This window comes from Dendropsophus ebraccatus, chromosome 8 (genome assembly GCF_027789765.1).
Source record: "Dendropsophus ebraccatus isolate aDenEbr1 chromosome 8, aDenEbr1.pat, whole genome shotgun sequence".
Classification (NCBI taxonomy): Eukaryota; Metazoa; Chordata; class Amphibia; order Anura; family Hylidae; genus Dendropsophus; species Dendropsophus ebraccatus.
In genome coordinates, this window is record NC_091461.1 from 16,990,720 (window position 1) to 17,017,647 (window position 26,928).

Consider the following 26,928-nt stretch of genomic DNA (forward strand, 5'->3'; position numbering starts at 1 on the left):
AGATACAGACTGCAAAGGCAGTCTGTATCTTCATAAATAGACTTCATAAAGATACAGGGGGAGATTTATCAAACATGGTGTAAAGTGAGACTGGCTCAGTTGCCCCTAGCAACCAATCAGATTCCACCTTTCATTCCTCACAGACTCTTTGGAAAATGAAGGTGGAATCTGATTGGTTGCTAGGGGCAACTAAGCCAGTTTTACTTTACACCATGTTTGATAAATCTTCCCCACAGACTACATTTGCAGTCTGTATCTTATGCTTTACCTACTCCTTTATTCTGGTGCAGTAATGCCGGCCGCAGCCATCTTGATGATGGTCACTTGTGTTCCAGCGGTGTGTTCCAGCGGTGCGTTCCAGCGTGACGTCATCAAGATGGCGGCGCCCGGCATTACTGCACCAAAGAAGAGGATTAGGTAAAGTATAGGATACAGATTGCAAAGGCAGTCTGTATCTTCATAAATAGATATAGGGAGAGATAACCTTTGATAATAGGGACAGTGAGTTTTAGGTGATAGGTTCTCTTTAAACAGAATAAAAGTTTCTTAAAGGTGAATTACAATAAATACATAGGGTGAGATTTATCAAACATGGTGTAAAGTGAAACTGGCTCAGTTGCCCCTGTCAACCAATCAGATTCCACCTTTCATTTTCCAAAGAGTCTGTGAGGAATAAAAGGTGGAATCTGATTGGTTGCTAGGGGCAACAGAGCCAGTTTCACTTTACACCATGTTTGATAAATCTCTACCATAATCCCTGTAATTGCAAAGTGCAAAAAAGTAGCTTGAGCAGTTGGCTGGTCAGGATCCCTATTAACGCTGGAGGTCCCTCTTTTTAGCAGGTATACTAGGTTTGAATCAGGATACTTTCTAAGTTTATGTATTTACTTTTATTAGTTTATATTTTCTCTGCAACCATAGAAGTAAAAGCAAAGAATACCATAGTAAGATAGTTACAATACACTCTTCCATATTACAAATTAACTATTTTAAAGGAGAAAAAAATTCAAAAGTCAATTTTATGTATATATCCACCCATCCCCCTCATTCCCTCAGGGGGAAAAACACACACACAACACAAAGGGGGACATTTATCATTTGCACCTTTTTTTGCGAATATTTTTAGCACTGTGCACTGGCTTATATGTTTGCAGCCTAGTGAGGTATTTATGAACATTCACATGTTGGTTCATAAATCACCTGCTATAGCTTCCCTGGCGCTGTGCATTTTACTGCAGGTATTCATGAATTGACCCTGGTTAAAAAAGTTCCGCTACCCTGGGACTGGAGTACAGATGCGAACGAAAATGCGAAAATTTCAAAATTCTCACATGATAAATCCCGGCTGAGAATATTCTTACGGATAACCACGCCCACAAATGTCAAGAAGGCAAAAAACTGGAGTAAGCTGTCATATTCACACATACACCGAGCTACACTGTTTAGTAAATCTGACGAAGGGCTGTGCACATCACACTTACGCCAAAAAATACTAAGGAGCACAAGGTACACTGCTTGATACATGTCCCCCAAAGAGTATATATATTTTACCTTACTATGGGCCCTACTACGCTAAACGATTACCGTCCATACTCGGTGCACTTGTTTGGTGCAATAGGTCATGTTCATGTTAAAAGACCACGATCAGCTGAGGTGCACAAAGTGGGTTAATCAGGTCTTTCAGCATGTTGAGACACAATGTTAGAGACAAAATCTCATGAACAAAGAAAAAACTCAGCTCACCATAGGTGGTTTGTTGTTTGATGGTGGACATTCAGGCAGGAGCAAGTGGAGTGGTAGCCGGCCGCACCCGGTAATAATGGTAAAAAGGAGGAGAAGATCCACAGGGTCCAAAAAAAGGTTTGTTGTCTTTATTATGAGGCATATAAAAAGTTACAAAATATAAAAACGTAGGCCTACATGTTTCGGGGAAGCACACCACCTTGATCACTGCCGTGATCAAGGGGGTGTGCTTCCCCGAAACATGTAGGCCTACGTTTTTATCTTTTGTAACTTTTTATATTCCTCATAATAAAGACAACAAACCTTTTTTGGATGCTGTGGATCTTCTCCTCCTTTTTACAATGTTAGAGAACAATCTGAACTTATGGCTATGAAGATCCATTTATTGCCGGTCAAGGGCACTGAGTGACATGACCAGTATTACAGTGAGCCAGCCGTCAGTATAATTCTTAGGTCTTGGTGAGTTGCAGCAGGGTAAGTTGGCATAGTTGCTCTTTCCCCGGCTTGATACTGAAGCTCCTGTTGAACTCAATGTGGATAGCATTGCACGCGAGGATGCACCCGCATCCGAATTCAACCGAAATGAACATCATCCGGTTGGTACTGCAGTACCGGCTGGGATGATCTTCATTAACACCTGCCGTTCTGTGATTCAGCCTGGTCACAGAACGGCTAGTTTCTTACATAGTGTCACCAGGCCATACAATGCATACACAGCTTCTTGTATATATTCTCACCAAGAAACATTGGACCTAGAAAGGAAAGACAAACACATTTACATCATAAGATACAATCCCTATGGGAAGTAAAGTCATTATTACTAACAGATACAAAGAATTCACTGCTATGCCTTCTACTGGTGAAATCTCTTTGTTTTCCATTGGAGAGATCACTGTTCAACCTTCATACAACTTGTCTTCACACAAGAAAATTAACCCTTCCTCTTCCATGCTGTCACACAGATTTTCCAATTATAGACCAAAAATACAAATCCTCCAAACAGCTAGACATTTCTTTCTGTCTGGGAGCTATAAATCTTTAACCCTAAGAACCATGCACAGATCATACTTTGTACTCAGGGCCATAGTAACAGCTGCTGCCGCCCTAGGCACTAAACCTGAAGACGCCACATCTTGGGGAGCGTGGTTTCGGCCACGTGTATTTCTCTATATGGAGAAACATTGTCTGAATAACATATTTCATGGTTTTTAACGGCTGAACACACAAACAAATTTCCAAATTAAATCAGTGATTAGAGCCGTCTGCATATTGTGTGAGGGAATTCTCACCACAGGATTGGTATATTGGTAGGTAATAGCTCCAGACGTCACATTTACCACTGCCACACCAGACCTGACCAATACTGCCATACTGTGACTGGGTAACACCGCCACACCACACCAGACCTGACCAATACCACCATACTGTGACTGGATAACACTACCATAACAGACGTGACCAATACCAACATACTGTGACTGGATAACACCGCCACACCAGACCTGACCAATACCACCATACTGTGAATGGATAACACTGCCACACCAGACCTGACCAATACCACCATACTGTGAATGGATAACACTGCCATACCAGACCTGACCAATACCGCCATACTGTGACTGGATAACACTACCACACCTGACCTGACCAATACCACCATACTTTGACTGGATAACACTGCCACACCAGACCTGATACCACCATACTGTGACTGGATAACACCACCAATGCCCCCATACTGTGACTGGATAACACTGCCAAACCAGACCTGACCATTACCCCCATACTGTGACAGGGTAACACCGCCCCACCAGACCTGACCATTACCCCCATACTGTGACTGGGTAACACCGCCATACCAGACCTGACCAATACCACCATACTGTGACTGGATAACACTGCCACAACAGACCTGATACCACCATACTGTGACTGAATAACACCACCAATACCACCATACTGTGACTGGATAACACCGCCATACCAGACCTCAACAATACCATCATACTGTGATTGGATAACACCACCAATACCGCCATACTGTGACTGGAAAACACAGCCAGACCTAACCACCACCACCATACTGTGACTGGGTAACACCGCCATATCAGACCTGACCAATACCACCATACTGTGACTGGATAACACTGCCATATCAGACCTGAACAATACCACCATACTGTGACTGGATAACAGTACCATAACAAACCTGAACAATTGATTATTCGATTCGAATTCTCGAAAGTCGAATATTTCACTACTCGCTCATCTCTAATAAGGATATATAGTTATTCATAAATGTGCTTAAAGGGGTAGTGCGGCGTTCAACATTTATTCAATAAATAACACACATTACAAAGCTATACAACTTTGTAATGTGTGTTATTTACGTGAATGGCCCCCTTCCCCATGTTCCCCCACCCCGGAATTGTGGTGCAATATACTCACCGCATTACCGTCGACCCCAGCCGCCATCTTGGGACAATGACGACATCATGGCTATGTTGCGATTGGGTGAGCATAACTAAGCTCAGCCAATCGCGGCTGAGCAGCTAATGACACGGCAGAGGGGGCCGGCAAGAGGGACGTCTAGGGCGGTTCGGCCGGCCTCCCGAAGATGTCGTCATTGTCCCAAGATGGAGGCCGGGGTCGACAGTAATGTGGTGAGTATATTGCACCACACTTCCAGGGGGGGGGGGGGGGGACATGGGAAAAGGAGCCATTCACGTAAATAACACACATTACAAAGTTGTATAACTTTATAATGTGTGTTATTTAGTGAATAAATGTTGAACGCCGCACTACCCCTTTAACACATCTCATTAACACATCTATTTAGAGTCCTTTTACACAGATTTATCTGACAGATTTTTTTTTAAACTAAAGCCAGGAACAGACTATACACAGGAAACAGGTCATAAAGGAAAGCCTGAGATCTCCCCTCTTCTAAAATCCATTCCTGGCTTTGGCTTTACAAATCTGTCAAATCTATCTAAATAGACCCTTAGGGGGAGATTTATCAAGGACTTTGCACCTATTTTTAGGTGAATAATTGGATTTTTCACCCATTTTTGGTCTAAGTTCTATTTATGAATCAGTATTTGGCAGGCCAAAATTTTTTAATCTGCCTGTTTTCAGTATTCAGACAAAAGTTTGCATAATCCGTGATTAGCGCCCCAATTTATCAATTGCGACTTTTAAAAAAGGTCGCACAAACAGCTGCAGGCCTATGTCATGTCAGTATCGGGTAATATGCTTGCGCAGCTGTTGCGACTTTTTACATAGATAAATTCTAGAGATGAGCGAATAGTGAAATATTCGATTAGATTGGATTTGATTCGAATAGCTCCAGATATTGAATACCATTATAGTCTATGGGAGAAAAATCCTTGGGACCTGGAATCAAGATTCGACAAATCGGAGGTCACCAAGTCCAAGACATCTTTAGAAAGTGATGCAAACACCTCTGGAATACATCTGGGAAAGCAGGGAAGCAGTATTACAGGGAAAGGTATTACCGGGGTTAGCAATCCCCGCCAATAATGCCGCTCCCTGTAATGGTTAATATTTAATTAATAAAACAAATTTTTGTTCTAATAAAGCTATTTTCGTTGTTTAAAGCGTAACCGTCATTTCAGGGTCATTTTTTTGAAAACATTAAATATCAACAGTTCAAGCGATTTTAAGAAACTCTGTAATAGGTTTTATGTACTGAAAGAGTTAACTTCTGGACTAAAAAAGCAATCTCCCAGCCCCCACCCTCACTGCAAAAGAAGCAGGATTTCTCTGTCCATTATGTGGCTATGGAGAGGGGAGGGGCTGTTAGGAGTGACTGAGCACGGAGGAGTCCTGCACAGCACAACACCCTGCAATCTTCTCTCAGTAAGTTCATAGATAAGCACTGACCTTTCTGACCCCTGAATCCTGCGGTTTAGGTGCCCAGAGAGTCTACAAACAGCTGACCGTCATGTCACCTCTTCCTGCTCCCTCATCTCCCTCAGCCCCTCCCCCCTTCATAGGCTTACAATAGAGAGAGCAGAGCCCGTCTTCACTGGCTTCTCTGTAATGAAGACGGATTTGCCTGATAATGCACAGATAAGAAGTCAGGGGGGGAGGCTGGGAGATTGCTTCTTGAGTACAGAAGGAGGCTTTTTTGGCTGATAAAACCTATTACAGAGTTTCTTAAAATCGCTTATACTACTGATTTCTGCAATAAAAAAAAACATGACAGTTACGCTTTAATAGCATAATTAAAACGAATCAATGCTTTTGCAATTAAATATACTCTTAATAAAAAAAAATGTATATATATATATATATATATATATATATATATATATATATATATATATATATTTACGGTATATTTAATTGAAAAAGCATAAATTTACTATACCAAAAAAGTGAATTAAAAGCAGATAGAGAAAAAAAGCATATAAAATAATATCGATAATGCAGAATAAATGGATTAAAACAATGATTATATATATGTGTGCAAACTGAGCAAGAAAAACCCCTTAATGTCAGTGGAGTATAACTCCCATCATAGATTGAACTGCCGGCAAATGATGGGGAAGTAGTCCAGTGGGGAAGTGATGAAATGATGATAAGTAGCAAACTATGAAAAATAAAAATCTGACTGACAATAAATAACCAACACCGCACTACTCGAGTAATATAATAGTCCATGCACATCAAGCGGATTCCACCAAATCCGTTATATAGCAACGATACTTATAAAAAGATGTGTACAATGTGCGAGAAATACCTTCAAGTTGCAGCTTTTCAGTGTTCACTCCATACGATCAAGGAGAATACTCACACAGATGCAGACTTTTGCGTTATTTTTATTTTTCATTACACCGGTATCTCGTACAGGACTAAATCCAATGCTCACAGGCTGGCGTGTTCCAATCTCAGTCCAAACCATCCAACCTCGCGGCGGACGTTTCGGAGGACAGGCTCCTCCTTCCTCATGCGCGAGGACGTACAGGTGAGGAACGCCTTAAGACTTAGACAAAGATCATGTGATCCAACACTACCTGGATCATTACGGGTGAAATACCCAATATATGTATACAACTTTATGATAATACACATAGTACAGACGCATGATGCATAATGGAGGAAAATACTGAGCTTAATAAGATATACGCATGCGCATTAAAGAAATGCTCTGAAGCTGCATACCTCATTCAGTCCAACAGGACTGAGAGTCTCCAGCTTCAGAATCCACCATGTTTCCCTCCGGAGCAATCGCTTACGATTCTCCTCCACATCGCTACAAGACTCAAGTTGTTCCAATATTTGCCATCTAAGGTCACATACATTGTGGCGATTTTCAAAGAAATGACGTGCCACAGTAGTTTCTCCGAATTCCTTAGTATCCTTTTTACCCTTATTGTCGCTGAACTTCCTAATTGCTGACTTATGCTCATTCAAGCGAATTTTAATTTGTCTGCTTGTTTGGCCGACATAGCCAAGCCCACAAAAATATGTAGGTAAATGTGAGTTCATAAATTGATCTTATTCATTCACCAATATGATGGCTGATATCGTGAGTTAGAAATAGCGATCAGTAGTTGGATTGTAGCAGCAGTATAAACAGGTATTATGGCTTGCATTAATTGAATAATTCATTAAGTGGCAATTCATGCAATTGATAATGAGTTCATAAATGATAAATAATGTTGTTTAGATAGTTAATTTATAGATACAGATAGATACATGATTTATTGTTCTGTGATACTTCCATTGACTTTTCTACAACACCTTCCAACATGGAATGTTTACTTTTTTTTTTTTTTTTTTGCAGATAACCCAAGGAAGTCATTGAAGAGGTTAAGTTTGATAGGTCCCTCCCTTTCGAGGAACAGTTCAGGTAATCCATTCATCCATCTCTTTTAGAACATGAGTTAGGGTTATGTTCCCCCTTTCTTTCTTTTTTTGGGTCGTGTTCCGGCTGTCATTTTTCGACGACTGTCATTTTAAAAGAAAGTAATCCTGATAGTAATTTGCATAATACAGACGTTACTTTGCCTCAAAATGACAGCCGTCCAGAGAGACTGATGTGAAACTGCCAAGGAAAAGCGATCTGGAAATATAGCCTAGATGTGTGGGCTGGCTGAGTACAACAGGTTGATCCCTTTAAGGTCAGTTTCACATACGCCTGTTATTTTAAGGGAAAATAGCAGGTGGTGAATAAAAAGTGTGACTATTATTTGGACGGTCGTAATCAATTACAATATTCTATATGGTGTGTGCACTGCCAGACAATTTCCCATTGATTTCCATACAGTACATTATTATATTGGAACTACAGACATATTTTACGGTGTGTAAACATAACCTAAAGAAAAGGCATCATCAGAAAATGACCCAATGTTTAAATAAAGTTTTTATGTTTAAGGTAATTTATAGGAATTGTTGGTAATGTTTTTCCTACTCTACCATAATCATGCCTGATACATTATATACATGTACCTTGTTACATTCGGGTTTTCCGGACCTAGGGAGGCGCAGACAACACCCAGGAACTTGCAGAGTGTAAATAGGCAAATCGAAATCCAAACAAATTTCTTGTCTTGAAGCACTCAGTCCCATAAAATCATAGTCCTTTATTTAAAATCCAAAAACAGTCCACGTATAGAGCATGTGTGTGCAGCAACGCGTTTCGACGTGTCTCTCTTTAGTACATGCTGTGATAAAGACACAAGTCAAAACGCATTGCTGTACACACATACTCTATATGTGGACTGTATTTTACTTATGGATTACCATATTTTCCAGCGCATAAGACGACTTTTTAACCCCGAAAAATTTACTTAGAAGTCGGGGGTCGTCTTATACACCGGGAACAGTCGTCATATACGGTGGGGGAGCTCAAAAATCCCCACTGTATGCGCCGACCCCTGTAAAAAACAAATAGTTAACTCACCTGTCACCTGTTCCCAGCAGTTGCGCATCTCCTGTCCTATTCCCGGCGCAGGCAGTGTAAAGCACACTGTCTGCGCTGGAGATTCCTGAAGCTCTTCCGGGCAGCCGAGCACCTCATGGGAGAAGCTCGGAGACGCTCGGCTGTCTAGGGGGGGGGGGGGGTTTGGGAGAATGATGGAGGCTCCGGAAGTCCCCAAAGCCTCTTTCATTCTCCCAAAGCTCTCCCGGTGACAGGTGAGTTAACTGTTGTTGTTTGTTTTTTTTACTTTAACTTCAGTTAACCCCTGCCTGACCGTAGCAGAGCTGCAGCGAATAAACCCTACTGCGGTCAGGCAGGGGTTAACATTTTTCATTTTTTTCAGACAATCTTCTTGAAAGTCAGGGGTCGTCTCATACTATAAGCAGATGATGGGAGGAGTAGTACTGTATATATGTGTCTAGCACCGAGCAGGGAGGGAGGGGGGAGGTAGATGCACAGACACCTCTCTTCCTCCCTGCTCGGTGCCCTCCAAATGTATTCATTGAATACATTTACAGGATACTTTGGGGAGCAAGGACACTTGCTCCCCAAAGTATTCCATAAATGTATTTAATCAAAAGTACTGTACAGTCATGGCCAAAAGTTTTGAGAATGACACAAATATTATATTTTCACATGATCTGCTGCCCTCTGGTTTTTATGTGTGTTTTTCAGATGTTTTTATCACATACAGAAATATAATTGCAATCCTATTATGAGTAACACAAGCTTATATTGACAATTAGAATGAGTTACTGCAGCAAGTCAATATTTGCAGTGTTGACCCTTCTTCTTCAGGACCTCTGCAATTCTCCCTGGCTGCTCTCAATCAACTTCTGGACCAAATCCTGACTGATAGCCGTCCATTCTTGCACCATCAATGCTTGCATTTTGTCAGAATTTGTTGGTTTTTGTTTGGCCACCTGTCTCTTGATGATTGACCACAGGTTCTCAATGGGATTAAGATCTGGGGAGTTTCCAGGCCATGGACCCAAAATCTCTATGTTTTGTTCCCTGAGCCATTTAGTTATCACCTTTGCTTTATGGCTCCATCATGCTGGAAAAGGCATTGTTGATTCTTTATTCATGGCTGTGTTTTTAGGCAAGACTGTGAGAGAGCCGATTCCCTTGGCTGAGAAGCAACCCCGCACATGAATGGTTTCAGGATGCCTTACAGTTGGCATGAGACAAGACTGGTGGTAGCGCTCACCTCATCTTCTCCGAATAAGCTGTTTTCCAGATGTCCCAAACAATCGGAAAGGGGATTCATCAGAGAAAATGACTTTACCCCAGTCCTCAGCAGTCCACTCCCTGGACCTTTTGCAGAATATCAGTCTGTCCCTGATGTTTTTTTCTGGAGAGAAGTGGCTTCTTTGCTGCCCTCCTTGAGACCAGGCCTTGCTCCAAGAGTCTCCACCTCACAGTGCGTGCAGATGCACTCACACCTGCCTGCTGCCATTCCGGAGCAAGCTCTGCACTGCTGGTAGCCCCATCCCGCAGCTGAAACACTTTTAAGAGACTGTCCTGGCGCTTGCTGGTCTTTCTTGGGCGCCCTGGAGCCTTTTTGACAATAATGGAACCTCTCTCCTTGAAGTTCTTGATGATGCAGTAGATTGTTGACTGAGGTGCAATCTTTCTAGCTGCGATACTCTTCCCTGTTAGGCCATTTTTGTGCAGTGAAATGATGACTGCACATGTTTCTTTAGAGATAACCCTGGTTAACAGAAGAGAAACAATGATGCCAAGCACCAGCCTCCTTTTAAAGTGTCCAGTGGTTTCATTCTTACTTAATCATGACAGATCTCCAGCCCTGTCCTCATCAACACCCACACTTGTGTTAATGGAGCAATCACTGAAACTATGTTAGCTGGTCCTTTTAAGGCAGGGCTGCAATGAAGTTGAAATGTGTTTTGGAGATAAAGTTAATTTTCTAGGCAAATATTGACTTTGCAAGTAATTGCTGTTAAGCTAATCCCTCTTTATACCATTCTGGAGTATATGCAAATTGACATTTTAAAAACTAAAGCAGTAGACTTTGTAAAAAATTTATATTTGTATCATTCTCATAATGATATATTTGCATCATAACATTTTTACATACACATCAATTGATTCAATAGAGTGTCCAGCAGAGGCGCACTATATATAGAAGTCAATGGTACTCATTGACATATATATATATATATATATATATATATATAGTGCGCCCCCTGCTGGACACTCCATAGGATTTACACCCTGATTCGTGACATCACGGTTTCTGAGAGAATTCTAACACTCCATGATCTACTAAATTAAGGGAAATAGCAGTATATGTGCATCTCCTATAATTAATGTACATTAGAAATTTGTCTAACTTTCCATAAGTAAGTACATATTAAAAAATACTTTTGGCCGGAGCTGTCCTTTAATCCAGGACGACTGTCTCAGGGTCCTATATGCTGTTACACTATGCATAGAGATTCACTGTGCTAATTATTTAATTGATAAAACCACACATAAGGCCTAATCCCTGTAGAACTTGTAAATTTGCTAAAAAAAAAAAAAAAAAAAGGCAATTTGGTAGACTGAAAGTCTAATAATATATGAGAAGAATGTCATTCATCCTCTCTACTCCACCACCCATGCTCCAGAAGTTTGGCACCTAGAATATGACAGGCAGCAGTCTCCGGCTCCACTCTCTTTGACCTTTACACTAGGCTCCTGCTATCTCCTGGTCTCACCAAGTAAGAGCCCATTCATTTCTCTGGGTGAGAAGCTTACACCACCTATAACTTGGCCAAAAGTCCACCAGAATTTTCAGCCAGATTCAGATGCATTTTTTGGTGCAAAGTAGGCCACACCCCTTTTCACAAACCATGCCCCTTTTTTTGCATCTGAAAGTGTCTAAAATGCAGAATAAATGAATATTACAGCCAAAATTTTGGTGGAGATGCATTAGTAAATCTGGCCCATTGTGTAAAACATAAGCCTAAGGGGCATTACCATCTCAGCTTGTTATATTCATTTCATTCATAAGAATTAGGTCCAGGCATGATACTCAGTGGGCGTTGTATAGTGGCTTTCAGTCCAGCGTGCGGATACGGCTCTTAATGTCGTAGCGTGTGATGGTGGTGTTTGGGGGGGTTGGTGGGGCACCAAACTAAATTTTTGCCCCAGGTGCAGGAAAATCCGCGCAGCTGTGTCACTACAGTAGTGGGAAGATTTGAAAAGGTTTGGAGCGTGATAATAATACATGATGCCAGGAGTTCCTGATGCCGGTCTTCAGCTTAACACTCCATAGCATCCATAATCTACAGACCACGAGCACACAGCCTTACATATCTTTCTGCTTCAGTCTTTAAACCTGTTGTATACAAACTCCATCAAGTCACATATGTTAAGGTTATGCTTGTAACAATGGAGTTTCATTGCAGTAATTCAAAGAACAACGGCCGGACGGCAGTCAAATGATTAGTTACTACAATGAAATGATGTAATAATGCAATGAAAATTCAATAAAAAAGCATGTGTGAACACAGCCTAACATTAGATTTTAGTGATTCTTTTTAGTAACTATCACATACTACATGATTTATTGTTCTGTGATACTTCCATTTACTTCTCTAAAACACCTTCCAACATGGAACGTTTACCTTTTTTTTTTTTTTTTTGCAGATTACTCAGAGAACCCATTGAGAAGGTTAAGTTTGATAGGTCCTTCCCTTTCGAGGAACAGTTCAGGTAATCCATGTATCCATCTCTTTTAGGACATGAGTTAGGGTTATGTTCAACAATTTTTTTTAATTTTTTTTTGACGGTTGTTATTTTAAAAGAAAGTAATCACGATTGTAATTTGCATAATACAGACGTTACTAAGTCTGAAAATGAGAGCCGTCCCAAAAGACGGATGTAAAACTGCCAAAGAAAAGCGATGTGGAAATATAGCCTAGATGTGTGGGCTGGCTGAGTACAACATGTTGATCCTTTTAAGGTTAGATTCACATACAGTAAAATAAATGCTAAATATGACTGTTATTTTAAACAGGACCTGTCACCCCCTGTGTCGGATCAGAGCCCGGCTGACCCCCCGCTAGAGCCCCTTATACTCACCTCGTTCCCGAAGTCCCGCTTCTTCAGCCGGTAACGGGATAGAGATATCACCGTGGGAAGCCAGGCGCGCGCTGCTGAGATGAGTCCGACGCTCATAGAGAATGAATAGCTCCATTCATTCTCTATGAGCGTCGGACTCACCTCAGCAGCGTGCGCGCCGGGCTTCCTGCGGTGATATCTCCGTCCCCGGACCGGCTCCAGGAGCAGGACTTCGGGAACGAGGTGAGTATAGGGGGCTCTAGCGGGGGGTCGGCCGGGCTCTGACCCGGCACGGGGGGTGACAGGTTCCCTTTAAGTGAAAATAGCAGGTGGTAGATAATAAGTGAGACTATTATTTGGACGGTCATAATCAATTACGGTATTCTATCCAGTGTGTGCACTGCCAGACCTTCCCATTGATTTCAATACAGTACATTATTATATTGAAAATACAGACATATTTTACGGTGTGTAAACATAACCTAAAGGGAAGGCATCACCAGTAAATGACCTGATGTTTAAATAAAGTTTTTATGTTAAACATAATGTTTTTCCTGCTTTTCCACTTCTATTTTTCATCTGTATTATAAAATAATCCTGAAGTCTTGCAGTTTGTATTCTGGCCACTAGGCTTAAAGGGAAACTATCAGGTTTGAAGTATCTAACCTGCTGATATTTCCCTATAGTGCAAGAGGTGCTGAGCATGAAGGTACGTTTTTTTACGTTCCGTGATATTAGGAGTTTAATATGTATGCTAACAAGTCATTTTGGTGCACCAAAGCCGACCCAGGATGGCCCACCTCTCCTAATGAACATCAGTAGAACAGGCCATGCGGGGTTGGTGCAGCCTGTGGGGTATCGGTGCACATGGGGGCACCTGCCTCCAGTGCACTATAATGACTTATTGGCATACGTATTAAAAACTTAATATAACAGAAACAGCGCCAGGATGAAGGTAAGAAACCTACCTTCATCCTCAGTGCTCCATGCGCTATAAGGTCATATTAGCAGGTTAGATTCATCTAACTTGTTGATAGTTTCTCTTTAAAAATAAGCTGACACTACCTATTCTGTAGAGAAAACTTTCTAGCATTATCTTCACTATCACAGGCGGGATGTATAACAGTGAAAGGTGACACCAATATATAGATAACATGCAATCAGGCCATTTACATTACAATATGTCACAGTTCCTCTTCTCTCCCTCATCCTGTCAGATATTGCCTGTGCTTAGAAATTACATATCTTGTAGATCCTGCACAATGGTTGGCTTGCCATATGTGTTCAATTGGTGAAAAATCTGGTGACCTGGCAGACAAGGAATTGTTGCAATCTGAAACCCTTGTGTGTGTGTTGAAGGAACATAATCCTGCAGCTGAAAGCCATGAGAGATCCAGAGCCTGGTTATATACAACACTGGCAGTGTTATATACAAAGCCTGGTTATATACTACATTGGCAGTGTAAGACAAAGCCTGGTTATATACAACATTAGCAGTGTTATACAGAGCCTGGTTATATACAATATTAGCAGTGTTATACAGAGCCTGGTTATATACAACATTAGCAGTGTTATACAGAGCCTGGTTATATACAACATTAGCAGTGTTATACAGAGCCTGGTTATATACAATATTAGCAGTGTTATACAGAGCCTGGTTATATACAATATTAGCAGTGTTATACAGAGCCTGGTTATATATAACATTAGCAGTGTTATATGGAGCCTGGTTATATACATTATTAGCAGTGTTTTATACAGCCTGGGTATATACAGCATTGGCAGAGTTATACAGAGCCTGGTTACATACAGCATTGGCAGTGTTATACGGAGCCTGGTTATATACAACATTGGTGGAGGTCCTGTATACCTGTTCTGTATAGTTCGGGGGGTCTTTTATACCTATAGTGTTTAGTACGGGGAGTCCTGTATTGCTGCAGTATATAGTTATTGGAAGTCCTGTATACCTGTACTGTATAGTTTGTAGGTCCTGTATACCTGTGGTATATAGTTGGTGGAGGTGCTGTATACCAGTAGTGTATAGTTGATGGAGGTCCTGTATACCTGTAGTGTATAGTTTGGGCATCATGCAATACCTGTAGTGTATAGTTTGTGGAAGTCCTGTATTACCTGTAGTGTATAGTTTGGGGGTCCTTTATGCTTGTAGTATATAGTTGGTTAAGGTCCTGTATACCTGTAGTGTATAGTTTTTAGGGATCCTGTATACCTATAGTGTATAGTTGATGAAGGTCCTGTATACCTGAAGTATATAGTTTTGGGGTCCTGTATACCTGTAGTGTATAGTTGGTGGGGGTCCTGTATACCTGTAGTGTATAGTTGATGGGGGTCCTGTACACCTGTAGTGTACAGGACCCCCACAGCCACAGCCGCAGCCGCTCACTCCATAGTGTGCACTGACATGTTTTTTTGCAGCCGCTATTCACTGAATAGCGGCCGCAAAAAACCTGACATGTCAGTTGTTTGCGGCGCCGCTAGGGGTCCCGGCCGGAGCATATACTATGTGTATACGCTCCGGCCGGGATCCCATAGATGGCAAGGTAATGTATATTTTTGTAATAATCATGGCCGTTGTACAACCGCCGTGGTTTTACGAAAACATACATTGTGTGAACATAGCTTTAAGTGACATGCTTTACAGCAAGCCTCAAGGACAAAGATGACAATAGACAGGACTTATACCCTAGAGATGAATGTGAAACATTTCTGAGCGTACTCTGTGATCTTTGAAGAGGTAATTCCACAGGTAGCTGCTATTGTCTTATACTGGTATTATACTGCTATCTACTGGTGTCACCTGTCGCTGCAATGCTATACAGATCACTTTACTGCAGCCTTCTCTTTATCACTACAGATAGAACAGGAGGTCTCAGAATAAACTAAAATCCTGTTGCTTTTAATCCAAATCCACTCTTAAACCAAAGCAGCTGTGCAGGAGAACAGTGACAGAAACTTTATATACAGCAGTGTGAATGGCTGAGTGTAAGTGCAGGCACAGTATAGCAGCAGTGTGTATAGCTGAGTGTAAGTACAGGCACATTATAGCAGCAGTGTGTATAGCTGAGTGTAAATGCAGGCACATTATAGCAGCAGTGTTTATACCTGAGTGTAAGTGCAGGCACATTATAGGAGCAGTGTGTATAGGGGAGTGTAAGTGCAGGCACATTATAGCAGCAGTGTATATAGCTGAGTGTAAGTGCAGGCACAGTATAGCAGCAGTGTGTATAGCTGAGTGTGAGTGCAGGCACATTATAGAAGCAGTGTGTATAGCTGAGTGTGAGTGCAGGCACATTATAGAAGCAGTGTGTATAGCTGAGTGTGAGTGCAGGCACATTATAGCAGGAATGGAAAGGATGGGAAACACAAGGGCTGACAGAGACTGCAGGGAGCATGAAGGAATGAGCAGGGTATACTGTATTTGGGAACAACTGCAGCACTCTCTGTTTGGGAAGGAGGGGTTACAGCTATTAAGAGATTGCCTCCACAGTCACTTAAAATCACCTGTACTATTAATTTCTGCAAAAAAAAAATAAAAATTAAACAACAGGTACACTTTGAGGCTGGATGTACATCCAATGTATGGAGCAGTCCCACTATGTATAGTCTCCTGCAAAGCAGTAGCATGGGCAGAGAATGGTGTAAAGTGGCAGTATTGTCACTACAAGCAGCCCCATGTACTACAGTATTAGGGATAGAGGAAGAAAGAAGTGGGGTGCTCCTTTAGCTTATTGCGCAGGCTCAGCTCAGCCAAACCAGCGAGCCAGTCTGCCTGTTGACTTAATCACTTACTTCAGGCGCCTCAGGTACAGTCTGTGATCAGTAAAATTGAATGGGAAGGGGCAATGTGGCACAGAGTATGTGTGTTAGCCTGGGGGTAAAGTGTCCAGTGACCAGTGGCCCAGTGAGTATGATGGAGATGGTGGTGATAGTATGACATTGTTCTCTATAGTCACAGTTAGTGAAGGCCTATGGTGAATTGGAGGGTTTCCAGGGCCAAGATGAGGATGTATTTGCCTGTAATAGACAGATCCGTCCAGAACTTCTTTAGCAGCTTATTCATGAGGAAGGCCACACGGGCTTTGTCTGACATGATAAGGTCTGTAAAATTATTTGATACAATTGTGATGACCAAAAGTCTTAAGAGGTCCGAGAGACAGACGTAGCCAAGGGATGAAAACTGTACAGAGGTCCAAAGCACAGGTACTAACATGTGACATTTCTTCAATGACAGACACCGGAACTCAACTAGAAAAACAGAAGTTGACAGGAGATTTATCAACCCAGTCCAGTGAGTCACAAGTTCCTTTTGGATAACTTTTCTTCAGAAATAAACCTGTAAAACTTGTTTCGTGTTTTCCATACAGGCTTTTTCATGTTTCTTTATGGTGAAAGTGCCCTAAGAGACCAATTAAAATCCATTTATCAATGCATGTGTGGTGTCCCACCACAGGTGTTTTGTGTCTCTCCTTTGCACTTTTCCAAAAAGCTTCTTACTCCAGGTTAAGTGGTGATGATTCCACGGGCTGAGGAGAGCCCAATCAACTACGTAAACGAGCAGCGATCTGCTAGATCGCCGCTTGTTTACTGGGCCTGTTCCACGGCCCGATGAGCATTGAGCGAGGGCTGCAAGCCCTTGCAGCATCATAGATTACCTGTCCAGGCTTCTTCTCCGTGCTGTCTTTGTCCCCGGGTTCCGCGCGCTCTATCTTCAGTATGGCCGGTCAGCTGAAAGGCCACACTCAGACAATCACAGGCCGCGGCGGTCCCGGCCTGTGATTGGCTGAGCGCTCCGTCAGCTGATCGGCCATTCTGAAGATAGAGCGCTTGGGACCCGGGGATGAAGACAGAGCGGAGAAGAAGTCTGGACAGGTAATGTATGCTGCTGCTGCTTGTCAAATCGTCGGTCGCCCGCCGCGAACCGCTATTCAACCGTAGCGATGCGGGGTGGGGGAATGATGATTTTAGGTCTGGCCCTAAATGAACGATCAGCTGATGACACGATCATCGGCTGAAAGTTCTCTCTATTTCACCGAACGACAATCGGCCGAGTCGGGCCAAATGGGGCCGATCCGGCCGATTATCGTTACTGTGGAATAGGGCCCTAAGTCTTCTTATTTCATGCACAGCCGAAGTTAGGAATGGGTTACTGTTTTATGTGTACCATGTGCTCTTGCTGACCTATAGAAGGTGCTCTTTCCTAACCTATTATCTTTCTTCTTTCTTTGCACACACTCCTTTCCACCACTCACAGGGTAGATTGCTTAGCCCTGTAGGAAGTAGTTACTTGGTGGGGGGAGGTGTAGCTTCAGTTTTAGTTGGATTCTTGAGGGAGAAGGACACACAGAGCAAACGTCCCTGCTGTAGCCCAGCCAGGGCCTGGTTTCTGCCAGGATCCTTGTCCGGGACAAGAAGTCAGTTGAGTCTAAGAGACGAGTGTGTATAGATGCAGCTAGAGACAACCAGTTCTTTTAGTACTTCTACTCTATCTAATATGCAGTGCTAAACACTTTAAAGTGAGAAGAGTCTAGGAACATCCTAGCCCACGCTTAGAACCAGTCTAAAAAGTGCAGGGCAGTATCCTGATATACAAGAGGAACTAGTCTGGATAGGACAAAGCTACCAAGAAGGTCTATGTATCATATCTTGCAGCACAGGTTACTGGGACACCCCCGTTAGCTTCACCCAGGTAACCACAATTAGAGCTTGTATTACCCTATGAGGACGAGTCACTTGACACTGTGGGGCAGAAGGTGGTCAGACTAAAGTCTATACACGGGTACAAGTAACTTCTCACTCTAAAGTATTCTCTCAAGTTCTGGCAGAGTACATTGCTACATGGGTTAGGACTCCCTCAACAAACTCTTCTCCTCTATGCTACTCTATTCTACTTTCAAGTCCTCAAGCACTGCTACAACTACTGTACTTCTACTCTATTCTACTTCTTTAAGCATCTCCTCAGCACAAACGAGTTCAAGCACTAAAGTTTGTGTAAAGATTTATCTATTTGCTACAAAAGTGTATTGTACTTCTCAGAGACTGTACAGTAAAGCTGTTATATTTTTATATCACTGGGACTCTTTTTCTACGCACCAGTACCTATACACACACTAACCGCACACCTTGGGTTCTTCTTCCACTTTCTGTAGGTGGTGGTATGGCTAGCCGGGTGGGTCAATTGACACTCAGGACTATAGGGATAAGAGCCCAAGGGACCCATCACAACCCGGCAGGTCACCGTACTGTACAGGGATCCAAAACATAGGTACTAATATGTGACATTCCTTCAATTACAGGCATACAAGATCTGCAAGTAAACGTGACATCCTCAGCGTCATGCAGTGCAATATCAACCCTACCCGGTGAGTCACAAGTCCCTTTTGGATAATGTTGCTTCACAAATAAACCTTTAAAATCTACGTACTATACTAATACTAATACTCAGTGCGGATTTTACTTAATAGTGAAAGTGCTCCTTAGGCCGCATTCACAGAACGGTGCATTTCCATAAAGTTCCCCCATTTCAAGCATCATATCAAAGATGCTGCCCGTGTGTGTGTGTGTGTGTGTGTGTGGGGGGGGGGGGGGGGGGGGGGGGCGGTGGTGCATGGGGCTCTGTTACAGGAGGTATTGTTGTAATATATAAAGTGCTAGGGCATACCCTATACCTACATATTGCAGAGATCCAAATAACCCCACACATAGTCTAACTACTATATTACCTCTGAAATGTGACACTATATTTACCAGGAAGGGGCAAAGCCATCCAGAGCTCTTCTTTTGCAGTGTTTCCATGAGTAAGGCTGCCTTTACACAGAGAGATTTATCCAACAGATTTTTGAACCCAAAGCCAGGAATGGATTTAAAAAGATGAGAACTCTGTCTTTCCTTTATGACCTGGGGAAAATGAACTTTACCATAGGCCCCGGGCTGTTCGCCAAGCCTGCCCCTATACCCCAACCCCACTCACCCACTGTAATTTGTGCAAATCATGGCAGAACTGTAGCCAGGAGACAATACTCCACACAAAGTATGTCTTTTTGGGTGGTCATGGGCCCCCCAGGAGCTCAGGACCCGGGGCTACCGCCTGAAATGGACCTTTTATAATTTGCTACTGTTTATGACCTGTTCTTTGTTTATAGTCTGTTCCTGGCTTTGGTTTCAAAAATCTTTCAGATAAATCTCTTTGTGTAAACACTAGGGATGGTCCGAACCGAGTTCGGTTCGGGTTCGTACGAACCCGAACCCTCAGTAATGATTCCCGCTGTCTGCCCGCTCCGTGGAGCGGGCGGATCCAGCGGGAGGACCACCTGGAAAACTGGGATACAGCCATAGCCATAGGCTGTATCCCAGTTTTCCAGGCGTTCCTCCCGCTGGATCCGCCCACGGAGCGGGCAGACAGCGGGAATCTGCTGCCGAGCGTTCGGGTTCCTGTCCGGCAGGTTCGGACCATCCCTAGTAAACACACCATTAGACCATGAGGATTCTTTTGTCTGACATGGTAAGTTCTGTAAAATAACTTGAAACACTTTTGATAGCATAAGTCTAAACAGGTTCTAGAGGGAGAAGTAGCCCAGGGATGAAATCTGTATAGGGGTCCAAAACACTGGTTTTAATATGTTGACATTCCTTCAATCACAGGCACTGAAGATCAACAAGAAAAAAAGACAACTTCAGGGAAGTCAAGCTTTGGTGAGTCACAAGTCCCATTTTAATAACCTTTCTTCACAAATAAAACTATAAAACTTATGTTTATTATTTTGCATAATAGTTAAAGTGCCACAAGAGACCACATAAAACCCATATATCAATAGAAGAACCACCGGTAAAAAAAGCAAACAAACAGCATGTTCAGATACACACTATGAATGCTAGAAGGCATGCAAAGATTTATCTTCAATTCAGTCCTTTGAATGCCATAGTTAGGTTTTAAATAAACAAATTTATTGAAACCATAGAGAAACATTGAATTAAATCATAATGAGTAATTTATGGTCCATCGGTGAGCTGTTTAAAGCAGAATGTATGGGAGAAGCAATGCCTGTCCTCAAAAAGGAGTATTGGTAGCACATTCCAAATGTGTGTAGTCTACCTTGATGACCCTAGGGATTAAATCATTCTCACCCATGTCATCCATTTAAGGTCAGAAGAACATTACAAAGAAAAAAAGTTAGGCTATGTGGGTACATCTGGTAAAGATAGGGATAATGAACACATCCGGAGAAACCCCACGGAGTGGACCTCTGAGCTCCTAGCATCATGAATAATTATGCCATGGCCTGGGTCACTGGATACTGGTGTTGAACCAGCCCGTGGGCTCTGATGTTTTGGGGGCACTTCTCACGGTGGCCAGGAGTGGTAACATCCACCCCTAGAGGCATGGGCACTGGACCTTAGGTAAAGCTAGTGTTAGGTGTAGGGTGCGGCGACAGAGATGACCCACTAATACAACGCTTAACCCCTTCCCACATAAGGGTGTAACTGTACGTCCTGATGCGGGAGGGGGCGTTCAGAGGGAGGCCGCGCAGCGACCCTGCTCTGAACTGCCGCGATCCCGGGTGCTGCTTGTAGCCCGGGACCATGGCAATTAGCGGGTGCGGTCCGAACGCCCGCTAATTATACTTTAAAATGTAGCTGTCAAAACTGACAGCTGCGTTTAAAAGTATGTTGTGCAATTAGTGGCGCAAAAAATAAGGGCTTATGTGGGTCTGTAGGTGATAAAATGCAAGTGCTATGGCCTTTTAAACACAAGGAGAAAAAAACGAAAATTTGCCTGGTCCTGAAGGGGTTAACTTTACTTGAAAATAACATTGCTTTGGTACTGACAAAAAACAAAAGGTGCAACAGCAACCCACAGGTGCAAGGGCTTACCGTATATACTCCTCCCAGCGTACACACGGTAAACACCTGCTCTGTAGATATTAAAAATAAAATATTATTTATTTATTTATTTTTTTTTTTAGAAAAGTGAGGATCTTAGCAAACTATTTGATCAAACAGAGTGTACCATGTCGCCACGTTAAGGCGTCCTCGAGACGTGGTCAATACTCTAGCATTTTTACACTAGCAATGGCCTCTCCTGGGCTGAATAAGCCTACAACTGGGCAGAAAGGAACCAAATGATCTTTTTTATAGTAGTCTTGGGACATGGGTGGAGTGCAGGCCAACAGGAGGTAGCCACACCCCCCACATTCAACAGAAAAAAAGGGAAATTTTGGCAGCACATCTATGACTCTTTTCACACTGCAGGTTGCACGCTGGTTGTGGCTTAAGTACAGACAAAAAACAAAAGGTGCAACAGCAACCCACAGGTGCTATAAAAAAAAATATATATATATATTTTTTTTTATTTTATTTTTAATATCTACAGAGCAGGTGTTTACCTTGTGTACACTGGGAGGAGTATATACAGTAGTCCCTTGCACCTGTGGGTCGCTGTTGCACCTTTTGTTTTTTGTCTGTACTTAAGCCACAAGCAGCGTGTAACCTGCAGTTTAAACAGAGTCATAGATGTGCTGCCAAAATTTCCCTTTTTTTATTGCTTTGGTACTGTTATAGTAGATATCACAACTGTGAAAAAATCTGTAGCAGTAGATAGGGGCTAGATAGGAGGTCTTTGCCAAATTAGCCTTGTACTGGCAGGGATTAGGTTGCCATGGACAGTTATGGCACAAAAATGTGAATCTTCACACAGAGTCTTCCTATCTACCTTCTGGAATGTTCCTTGTTCTGTGTATGTGCATAAGGCTAGGTTCACAATTTGTTTTTGCAATACGTTTTTTTCATCCATTTTTTTGCAAAAAACAGATGAAAAACAGATGCATTTGTGTGCATCTGTTTTGATGCGTTTTTCCATTGACTTCCATCATTTAAAAAAAGGGATCAAAACTGAACCCTACTTTTGTGTCCGCAAAAAAAAAAACAATGGAAGTCAATAGAAAAACGAATCAAAACAGATGCACCCAAATGCATCCTTTTTTTGCAAAAACGTAGTGTGAACCCAGCCTAAGCCGTCACTCCTAGCCACACCTGACACAATACACTCACTCAATAGGAAAATATTATAGCACAGTATAAATACATAAAACACAGGTAAAACAAGACACTGACTGGATGTTACCAAACAGAAAGTCTGCAAAGATGCCTGTGAGACACTGTAGATCAGGGGTGGGGAACCTCCGGCCCGCGGGCCGCATCCGGCCCCTGACACCTCCGGATGTGGCCCGCGGCTCCCCTGTGACATGCGCCGCTCTGGAGGAGAAGGAGCCGACACACACGGCATCCTCCTGTGTCTGTGACAGCTACCAGGAGGATGCTGTGAGTGCCGGCTCCTTCCCCTCAGAGCGGTGCACATCTTCTGACTCCTGCCCTCCTGTGACGTGCGCCGCGCTGGTGAGGCAGGAGCTGGCACAGACACAGGAAGATGTGTTGTATGCCGGCTCCTGCCTCACCAGCGCGGCGCAGAGCGGCGCACGTCTTCTGACTCCTGCGGGCCGCGCGCAATGACGTCATTTCATCGCGCGCCGCTTGCAGGAGAAGACCGGCACAGAAGAGAGGAGGGAGAAGAGGACCTGGACAGCGTGGGAGCGGAGGAAAGGTGAGTGGGATGTTTATTTTTTTCATTTGGGGCAGACACTGGGGGTCAACTAGGCCACCAGGGACATGACTGGGGGGGGTTAACTAGGCTACCAGGGACATGACTGGGGGATTAACTAGGCCACAAGGGACATGACTGGGGGGTTAACTAGGCCACCAGGGACATGACTGGGGGGTTAACTAGGCCACCAGGGACATGACTGGGGGGTTAACTAGGCCACAAGGGACATGACTGGGGGGTTAACTAGGCTACCAGGGACATGACTGGGGGGTTAACTAGGCCACTAGGGAAATGACTGAGGAGTTAACTAGGCCACCAGGGACATGACTGAGGAGTTAACTAGGCCACCAGGGACATGACTGAGGAGTTAACTAGGCTACCAGGGGCATCACTAAGGATTCAAATCAGGTACAAGGGGCATCACAGAGGGTTAACTACAATAGCAGGGGCATTAGGGGAACAATACTTTGCCTTGTTCGGGTGCTGCAAACCCCCGCTACTAACTGCCGCGCACGGTATAACATTGAGTGCGGCCCTCGAATGATTTTATTAAGGCCCGACCGGCCCTCGACATGGAAAAGGTTCCCCACCCCTGCTGTAGATGAACCTGGAACCTGCTCTGCTCTCTTCTTTGGGAAGGGTTATTGGAGGGTCAAGATGACAATATATCAATATGACAATTTACCAGGAGGGGGCAAAGCCACCCAGAACCCTTCTTCTTCAGTGTTTCCATGAGTAAGGCCATGAGGATTTAGTCTGACATGGTAAGGTCTGTAAAATAACTTGAAACACTTGTGACAGCATAAGTCTAAACAGGTCTGAGAGGCAGAAGTAGCCCAGGGATGAAATCTGATAAGGGGTCCAAAGCACGGGTACTAACATGTTACCTTCTTTCAATCACAGGCACCGGAACTCAACAAGAAAAAGTAAACAACACAACCTCAAGGAAGTTAAGCTTTGGTGAGTCACAAGTTCCATTTTAATAACTTTTCTTCACAAATAAACCGGTAAAACTTATGTTTATTATTTTGCATACAGGCTCTAACAGTTTTTTGATGGTGAAAGTGCCACAAGAGACTACATAAAACCTATATATCAATGGAAGAACCACTGGTAAAAAACAAAACAAAAAACAAAAAGCAGGTCCATGGAGGAGTAAGATCTGTTATGTAGGTCATTTTACCTAAACAGCAAGATTGCACTACATTAAATACTGTATAATGTGGTAAAATTCTGATTTTACCAACGTTGCTTTGTGAGAATCCCCCTTTACGTTTGTCAAGAGATTTCTGTGTAGGCGTGGTAATAGGAGATGATGACCTAAAAACATTTGGATTCTCTGCCAATACTAGTAGATGTCACCAAATATGTAAGTAAAAAATGCAAGACATGATTTCTCTGATGAGGTCTAGATGTGACTTTTCTTAACCAAGGTTGTCCCTGGTGAAAAAAATACAGTAGCAATTCCACGAGCCCTGCTTAGAATATTTGGGAGTGTATCTTTAGCAAAGTAACCCCTGTGTAGTAGTCACACCCAGAAAGAAACATAATCACTGTCTAAATTGCAATACCATTGAGCACAAACATACTCTCCAGTCAGAAGATTGTGGACCACATGCTAAACCAGTGCTTCCCAACCTTTTTCACATTGGGGCACCCCTATCAAATAATGTTGTACAAAACCCTTCAGTGACTCACAGGTGACGTCTTCTTTGATCTGAGACATCACTTTCCTGTTTCTCTCCATCTAGCCCAGACCACCATGATGACTTCTTGCAGTTACAATTCATCCCTTTAGAACCTGCAAGACAACCATTTAAGGCTCCTCACATTGCTATCAATTTTGTTTCCTCTCTCCCTCCTATAGGGTCTAAAGACCAGGAAACATGGCGCAATTCCGCGGCGAAGCTCTCCGCCGCGGAATCCCGTCGCGCTCAGTCTGCTGCTGTAAGTGAATAGGAGAGTGCGCGCTCGTCCGCTCCCTCTCCTCTCCGATCAAAGAACTAACATGTTAGCGCGCACTCTCCCATTTCGCCGCGTAATTGCACCATGTCTTCTCAGTGTGAACTGGCCCTTAAACTGTAGTAATTGTGCTGTTTGGTGTCATGCGCAGTCAAGAGAGTAGGTATGTGGGTTTCCCCCTGTATGTCAGTTCCTCAGCTGTTCCCCCATATACTAATAATGCCCCCTGCTGTGCCCTCGATATAAGAATAATTCCCCTGCTGTGTACCCCTATACAATAATAATAATGCCTCCTGCCATGCCCCACATATAGTAATAATGCCCCCTGCTGTACCCCCATGTATTAATAATGTGCCCTACTTAGCCCCCATATGGTGGTAATGCCCCCGATGTACCCTCCATATAGTAATAAAGCCCCCGCTGTGCCTTCATATAGTAATAATGTCCCCTGATCTGCCTTCATATAGTAATAATGTTCCCTGCTGTGCCTTCCATATAGTAATAATGCCCCCTGCTGTGCCCCCATAAAGTAATAATTCACCCCTGCTGTGCCCCTTATAGTAATAATGCCCCTTGCTGTGCCCCCATATAATAAAAATGTTCCCTGCTGTGCCTTCCATATAGTAACAATGCCCCTGCTGTACCCCAATATAGTAATAATGTCCCCTGCTGTCCCCCGTATATAGTAATATTGCTCCTGCCATGCCCCCTATAGTAATAAAGCCCTATGCTATGCCCTCCATATAGTTATAATGCCCCCTGCTGTTCCCTAAATAGTAATAATGCCCCCTGCGGTGCCCTCCATATAGAAATAATGCCTTCTGCTGTGCCCTCCATATAGTAATAATGCCCCAGCTGTGCCCCCATATAGTAATAATGCCTCCTACTGTGCCCACCATATAGTAATATTACCTCCTGCTGTGCCCTCAATATAGGAATAATGCCCCTGATGTGTGCTCCATGTAGTAATAATGCCTCCTGCCGTGCCCACCATATAGTAATAATATCTCCTGCTGTGTCCTCCATATAGTAATAATGTCTCCTGTTGTGCCCCCATATAGTAATAATGCCCCTGCTGTATTCCCATTTAGTAATAATGCCCCCCTGCTGTGCCCTCCATATAATAATAATGCCCCCTGCTGTTGCTCCACATAGTAATAATGCCCCCTGCTGTACCCTTATATAGTAACTGTCCCCTGCTGTGCCCCATATAGTGATAACGCCCCTGCTGTATCCTCCATATAGTAATAATGTGCCCTCTATATAGTAATAATGCCCCTGCTGTACCCCCATTTAGTAATAAGGCCCCCTTTTTGTGCCTCTGTATAGTAATAATGTCCCCTGTGCCCTCCATATAGTAATAATGCCCCCTGCTGTGCCCTCCATATAGTAATAATGCCCCCTGCTGTGCCCCATATAGTGATAACACCCCTTCTGTACCCTCCATATAGTAATAATGTGCCCTCTATATAGTAATAATGCCCCTGCTGTACCCCCATTTAGTAATAAGGCCCCCTTGTTGTGCCTCTATATAGTAATAATGTCCCCTGTGCCCTCCATATAGTAATAATGCCCCCTGCTG

At 43.2% G+C, this 26,928-nt stretch overlaps 2 protein-coding genes across 5 annotated transcripts in view; one reads left to right on the forward strand and one right to left on the reverse strand.

The window, feature by feature from the left end:
• Window positions 1-26,928, reverse strand: part of LOC138798427 (C-type lectin domain family 7 member A-like) — a 468,314-nt gene that overhangs the window by 31,554 nt on the left and 409,832 nt on the right. The window lies entirely within an intron of this gene.
• The window catches only part of LOC138799128 (early activation antigen CD69-like), a 57,365-nt gene that overhangs the window by 4,722 nt on the left and 25,715 nt on the right, over window positions 1-26,928 (forward strand). For all 4 annotated transcript variants that reach the window (XR_011364224.1, XR_011364223.1, XM_069979939.1 and 1 more), the window contains exons 2-7: window positions 7,562-7,627; window positions 12,359-12,424; window positions 17,022-17,078; window positions 19,084-19,149; window positions 20,429-20,479; window positions 24,288-24,344. Coding sequence is in view for 2 of the 4 variants with exons in the window: in XM_069979939.1 (XP_069836040.1) it covers window positions 7,562-7,627; window positions 12,359-12,424; window positions 17,022-17,078; window positions 19,084-19,149; window positions 20,429-20,479; window positions 24,288-24,344 (363 nt within the window). In the remaining 2 variants the exon portion in view is untranslated. The remainder of the gene's footprint in view (window positions 1-7,561; window positions 7,628-12,358; window positions 12,425-17,021; window positions 17,079-19,083; window positions 19,150-20,428; window positions 20,480-24,287; window positions 24,345-26,928) is intronic.